The sequence below is a fragment of the Habropoda laboriosa genome, unplaced genomic scaffold (assembly GCF_001263275.1).
Source record: "Habropoda laboriosa isolate 0110345459 unplaced genomic scaffold, ASM126327v1 scaffold23, whole genome shotgun sequence".
NCBI classification, from domain to species: domain Eukaryota; kingdom Metazoa; phylum Arthropoda; class Insecta; order Hymenoptera; family Apidae; genus Habropoda; species Habropoda laboriosa.
The window spans coordinates 1,331,032-1,338,038 of NW_017100140.1; the positions used below are offsets into that span (position 1 = coordinate 1,331,032).

A 7,007-nucleotide genomic window follows, 5' to 3' on the forward strand; every position below is an offset into this window, starting at 1 on the left:
CACTTTATTTCTCTCTCTTTCGTCTTCTCACATCCTTTTTCTCTTTTCCTCGTTATCCTTCTCCCTTCACTAGTTTTTCTGGTTCTCTCTTTCTTTCTCTCTTCTCTCTCCTCTTCCTCTCTCTTTCTCTCGTCTTGTCACGTTCCCCTTCTTCATTCTAAAATTTTTCTCTTCCTAATTTTACCTGCTTCTTGTCACTCTCATTGTCTGGCTCTCCCTCTCTTCCTCTAGCTCTCCCTCTCTTCCTCTAGCTCTCGCTCTCGCTCTCTTCCTTTAGCTCTCCCTCTCTTCCTCTAGTTCTGCCTCTCTTCCTTTAGCTCTCCCTCGCTTCCTTGAGCTCACCCTCTCTTCCTCTAGCTCTCCCTCTATTCCTCTAGCTCTCCCTCTTTTCCTCTAGCTCTGCCTCTCTTCCTTTAGCTCTCCCTCTCTTCCTTTAGCTCTCCCTCGCTTCCTTGAGCTCACCCTCTCTTCCTTGAGCTCTCCCTCTATTCCTCTAGCTCTCCCTCTCTTCCTTGAGCTCTCCCTCGCTTCCTCTAGCTCTCCCTCTTTTCCTCTAGCTCTGCCTCTCTTCCTTTAGCTCTCCCTCTCTTCCTCTAGCTCTCCCTCGCTTCCTCTAGCTCTCCCTCTCTTCCTCTAGCTCTGCCTCTCTTCCTTTAGCTCTCCCTCGCTTCCTTGAGCTCTCCCTCTCTTCCTCTAGCTCTCCCTCTATTCCTCTAGCTCTCCCTCTTTTCCTCTAGCTCTCCCTCTCTTCCTCTAGCTCTCCCTCTTTTCCTCTAGCTCTCCCTCTTTTCCTCTAGCTCTCCCTCTCTTCCTTTAGCTCTCCCTCTCTTCCTTTAGCTCTCCCTCTCTTCCTTTAGCTCTCCCTCTATTCCTCTAGCTCTCCTTCTTTTCCTCTAGCTCTCCCTCTCTTCCTTTAGCTCTCCCTCGCTTCCTCTAGCTCTCCCTCTATTCCTCTAGCTCTGCCTCTCTTCCTTTAGCTCTCCCTCTCTCTTTCTCGTGTTCCCTCTCCCTCCTTTCTCATTTTCTGGCCTTCCTTTTCTATTCCTCTAGCTCTCCCTCTCTTCCTCTAGCTCTCCCTCGCTTCCTCCAGCTCTCCCTCTATTCCTTTAGCTCTCCCTCGCTTCCTTGAGCTCTCCCTCTCTTCCTCTAGCTCTCCCTCGCTTCCTCTAGCTCTCCCTCTATTCCTTTAGCTCTCCCTCGCTTCCTCTAGCTCTCCCTCTATTCCTCTAGCTCTGCCTCTCTTCTTTTAGCTCTCCCTCTCTCTTTCTCGTGTTCCCTCTCCCTCCTTTCTCATTTTCTGGCCTTCCTTTTCTTCCTCTCTCACTCCCTTGCTTTTCCTTCTTTCCCTCTTTTTTGTCTTCCTCTCTCGTAATTTCTCTCTTTCTCTCACGTCTCCTTACGTCCTCTTTTTTCCTTCTAATATGTTTCTTTTCCTCATTTCGCCTCTCTCCTGTCTCCCTCATCACTGGCTCACCCTCTCTCATTCCCTCGTTCTCCTATTGTCTCTTTCTCGCTCTCCTTCTCTTCTCCCTCTCAATCTCTCACTCTCGCATTATCTCTCCCTATTTCTCCACCACCCTCTTTGTTTCTGTCGTTGCATCTGCCACGGTCGGGGAGGAACGATGAAATTAGACGAGAAACAGACGAATGGAAGAGATGCATCGCGTTGCGGTACGTCTGTTCGACTTCGACGTATCCCCTTAGCCGGAAAGCGAATAAAGCCACGGAGAAATGGCAGGCCAAACAAGCCAGACTCGTCTCTCGATAAAACCATACGAGATAGAGCATGGAAATCCGCGGTACGCGCGTGCCAACGCTAAAATGTTTCCTAGAAAATTCTCTGCCAGCGAAACACTGCTTCTACACACACACACACACACTTTCGCAGCTACATTTGGAAATGGTTCCACTTTTGGGATTGAGTTTCGTTTGTAGAAGGCGCGCACGTGAGGAATTTATTATTATCGACGAAAGCTGCTCGAAATTAGAGAACAATCTTCCTGTACCACCCCGCTACATTCCCAAATAGTTGCAATTTTCAGATTGAATCTCTTTCACTGAAATGTGCAATGCAAAGGTATTCGTTTTTCAACTCCACAATTTACTAGTTAGAGATTCTTCCATTTTCCGGATTCAGCTTGGATTTCATGCTGAAAAATATTCATTTATGAAGAATATTGAAGGTTAAACAGCTAAACTTTCCGACATAAATAATCAATTATTATAGATATCACAATTAATACAAGGTAAAAATTACAAAACAATCTCTCCTAGTCTACGATAAAATTAAGTATACAGAAATTCCATCGACGTTACTTTTTGGGTCAAATTTAATTACCCAAAAATTCCAAATTCAGAATTTCCATGTTCCTCTTTCTTTTTTTTCTTCATGGCATTCACGCTGAGCTTCAAACTCCCACGCCCAAAAGTTCCATAAAATACAGTTCATTAACCCACAAATTAACCCGAAATTTCGAAATTTATCCATTCCCTCGCAAACAGAAAGAAAAATTCACAACCCTTCTCTACATTCACCAATGAAAAACAACCCCTTCGAACCTCGCTAAGCACGTAAACACGGCGAAACGTTTAAATTGGACTACTTTTTCCCCGGCGGATAATTAATTTTTTTCCATATCGCGAAAATTTCGTGCGCAAAGACTGGCCAGCAGCGGTACGTTCTCCGAGTGAAAAGAAGGAAGAAAGGAGAACGAGGGTGCAGCGTCAAGATTAGACGTTTTCCAGGGCTGGGCGTAATACCGGAGGGTCGGTTATCCGTTTAAAGAGATACTTGGCGGTCTGAATGGACTTTGCCCGCACGATTAGATTAGCGCTGGAAACGGGCCTTAATTGTACGTTCTAACATCTTCCCGCTAGCCGGAATACCTAATTAGAACGATAAATAACCCGTCGCTAGATGCAAGCATTAAACCGCCCTTCGAGAACAATACTTCCACGCGAAGATGCTTTTTAATCCTTTCAACTGGCCATCATATCCGCCACAGCTATTATAATGCAGGATGGTTCGCCTAACGTGACCAACTCGATTATTTTCATTGTTAGTAGACGGCTCTAAATTTTTCTTCTCACAGAAATCTTACTCGCGATTTTACAGGATCTAGAAAATAGTGATCTTAAATTTTTTCTCTTCGTTTTTTAAATAAATCTTCAAGATCACGTTGTTCAGTTGTACACGGTTGTTCGGACTTGGTTCTTCATTCTGCGGTTCTTCTTACAATCGTCGCTTTTGCGAGCTGACCCGCCGCAATTTCGTGCTTTTATCGCCTTGCCTATTCCCGCGAGTTCATTATCGCAGGTGCGACGAGGATGGCTACTCGCGGATCATCGACCGAGGCGGCGGTTGGCGATGTTTACTTTGCCTATAAACGCGTCTTGTCATATTCGGCAGTCGACCCGACACAGTCAGGTCGATGCCCCGTACGAAAAACGGCCTAGCCCGAGTTCGTCGGCCGTAGACGTTTATAAAGTTTGCTGACTTTCTTTTGTCGCGGCCCGCTTCTTAACCGATGAAACTAATTCGCGGTTTTATTCTGTGTGCCGTCACACGTTCAACGTTTCTATGTATAAATTTTATATACTAGGTTGGCCAATAAGTTCGTGCGGTTTACAGCGACAGTTGTCTTCCTGTTCTTTGAAATGCAAGTAACTGCGGTGCAAAGCGTAAAAACAAAACGCGATTTAACAGCCAAAAGTCAACCTTGCATTTTAACACGAACTTATTGGCCAACCTAATGTAAAGGAATGTATTATACAGTAAATTCTCCACAAGTGTCAGTCCGCAAGGAACCTAAACCTGACACTTGTAGAATCAGGGGCTACGTTTTCGAGCCTCGCGCTCGCCTTTGTAGTTTGCCGAACGTAGACAAGAACAGCGAATAGAGATAAGGATGAAACGTGAGTCGAGGCAACCAAGCGATTTAAATACCAACTTTCTTAATTTTACGTTTTTTTATCCCGAAATTTTTCTTAACATATTGATGAGATTTTTCTGATGAAAATGACATCAAACATGACATAATTTGATATCATTTTCATCAGAAAAATCTCACCAACATGTTAAAAAACTTTCAGATGAAAAAAAGTAAAATTAAAGAAATGATATTTTTCTATTATGATTTGTCGAGCCGTGAAATCTCGTAAAGGACAAGGACTGCGAGTGAGATAACATGGGCGCAGCAATGACGCAGACCTAGGCGTAGGACCGTCTATACTGACACTTGTAGAATCCAAACTGACTGACACTTGTAGAGAATTTACTGTACTGTGGTCGTTGAATTCGTGTCAAAGTCTGATAGCTGACAGGAAAGAAATTGTAGGTTTATGTACAAAAAAATTGAACCTGGGCTTGGAAACTTATTAGAACCCTTTCGTTACGATAACGTTTGTCGCCTACACTTTGCCTCAATTTTAACCCGTTCGTTACGATAGCGTAGGTCGCCTACACTTAAAAAGGGACGAGAAAAAATTTGAGAGAATCGTCTTCATCGTCTGTGGCAAAAGAAAATTGATCAAAGAAACAACGCATAATAAAATAATTAAGCTAGTGCACTCTGTATATCATCGAGCGTGTTCTCTTCGCCCTAAGAAAATTCGAAGAAGCGTCTTGAGACGGTACACTTCGGGCAATAACTTGAACTTTAGCTTCGCCGGTGAAATTACGCTCACTTTGCTTAATACTGGCTAACGTGACTCTGAATAGGTATAACATTTCACGATAAAACGTGCCTCATAAACCGAGCCTCTTTAAACCGACCGATCTCCTCCTCCTCCTCCTCAATTCTCTCTGGCTAATTACAAAAACGTCGACGAACGACACGAGCTTTTGTCGTTGCACGGTTTTTGTCTCGCGCTCTCAAGCATTCCACCACCCCCGTTCCTCCGCAACCAGCACCCACGTCTCTCCACCTATCGCCAATTAAAACGACAAAACGAACGGACGGATCGACGAATGGAGAAAAAAAAAATATATATATATACGCTATACAGAACAGTTATCCGTTTCGACGTTCCAATTGGTAACATAACCCACCGGGGCCCCGCTATCAATCCAACGAAACCGATACCAGTTGTTCGGTGGAAACATTTTTCTAAGTATTCGTCGCACTGTGCTTGCTACACGGGCGAAGCTTGGTGAATGGTATCGAAGGTTTTTCGAGGTTCGTGTTTTCAATGGAAGATCGGAGGGAAAAAGGGGATTGTTGGGGAATTTGTGGTTGCTTGAGGAGAGAATTTGAGTTCTTAATGGAACGGGAAGTGTTGTGGTGATTTTGCAGAAATCGAATTTTGAAGATTTTGGATTTTTTTGAAGATGTTGGAAATTATTTTTGGGGGTACTGAGATTCTATAAAAATTCAAATTTTATTTATTTCAAATTTACAGTAAGATGGTATGGATTGGTGCAAATTTAAAATTTATGAAAGTTAAGTATTTGGGGTGTTATAGTATCTTCAGGAAGAATTTTCGAAGAAATTTTAATTAGAGCTCACAGGAGAATATTGCAAAATTCTGAAAAGTAGGAATTTGATTTTTGCAAAATTTGTGGTCCTCAGATTGATCTATAGTAATTCTAAGAAGACTCACTCGAGTTTCAAATTGCAATACGATCAAAAATTTCCTAGGAAAATACTTATAATTCTAAAATTCGCATTAAAACTCCGAAATTTGATTTCTGCAAAATTGGTGATCCCCAGATTGATCTATAATACTTCTAAGAACACTAACTCGAGTTTCAAATTGTGCCACGATCCAAAATTTCCTACAGAAATACTTAGAATTCTCTTAGAATTCTAAAATTTCCATTAGAATTCTAAAATTTAGGAAATTTGATTTCTGCAAAATTGGTGATCCTCAAATTGATCTATAATACTTGTAAGAACACTAACTCGAGTTTCAAATTGCAACGCGATCCAAAATTTCCTACAGAAATACTCAGAATTCTCTCAGAATTCTAAAATGTACGCAATCTGCATTTCCACTAAATTACTTTTAACCATTAATTTCCAGGGGCGACAGGACTGAAGGATTTGACAATCAACGTGCCAGCAGTGGTGCGATCGGGTGACACAGTGACGTTGTCCTGCCACTACGACCTCGAAGGTCTGCCATTGTACACGATACAATGGTTCCTCGAAGACACAGAGTTCTATCGATACCTGCCCGAGCGAGATCCACCGTACAGCACCTTCAACGTCGACGGAATACACGTGAATGTGAGTGTCTTCCCTTAATTGCTTGCAACAAATTTTCCAACCCTTGTAATCCCAAATTCAATTCTCAATCCTTAACAGTTCACCCTCGCTCTGATAATACCTATAATTTCCAATTTCCTCTCCCCAACGATAACTGTGCATTTCACATCTCACCTCTGATCAATCGCTTCTAATTATAATCGTCGATCAATTATACCTCAGGCATAGTAGGGACTATAATTGAACCTCGAACCTGTGTTACACTATTGCTGTAATAAAGGCGTTATTATTACCGTTCACCTGGCATAATCACCCAAATTCCCAACTTCGTTGTCAAAAATTATTTTCCAACGCAACAGAATTCTATCATTTTCCAAAAATTCAAAAAATAGTTTTCACTCACAATAAAATTCCTCAAGATACGGTAATAACTGCAACTATAGCACGGAAGTTAATGAAATGAAAAAAGGCAGCGAACACAAAGTGATCTAAAGTTTGACGAAGTTTAAAACAGAAGCAATGACTTCACGTATTGTCCGTTGTTTTGTGTGCAAATAGTTGGACAGCGGTGAAAATAAATAAAGAAATTTCTCCATTTCTGGGGAAAGTGGAGCCGAAGGTGAGCGCAGTTTCATAGGCAATATGTTTCCAAGAGGGTCGACACAATTTCCCCGTTAATATGAAACCTTGTTAATTCCGCCAGGAACACTGTCTTCCCCACTGTGGTGACAGAGGAAGACGAAAAAGAGAGAGAGAGAGGGGGAGAGCCGAAAACGCGGCTTGTTGCACCCGAATCCG

The 7,007-nt window shown here is 42.5% G+C and overlaps 1 protein-coding gene across 1 annotated transcript in view; it reads left to right on the forward strand.

Moving 5' to 3' along the window:
- LOC108580049 overlaps nt 1-7,007 on the forward strand; it is a 190,395-nt gene that overhangs the window by 114,598 nt on the left and 68,790 nt on the right. Inside the window, exon 2 of the mRNA XM_017943712.1 lies at nt 6,025-6,230. Within this exon, the coding sequence (XP_017799201.1) occupies nt 6,025-6,230 (206 nt within the window). The remainder of the gene's footprint in view (nt 1-6,024; nt 6,231-7,007) is intronic.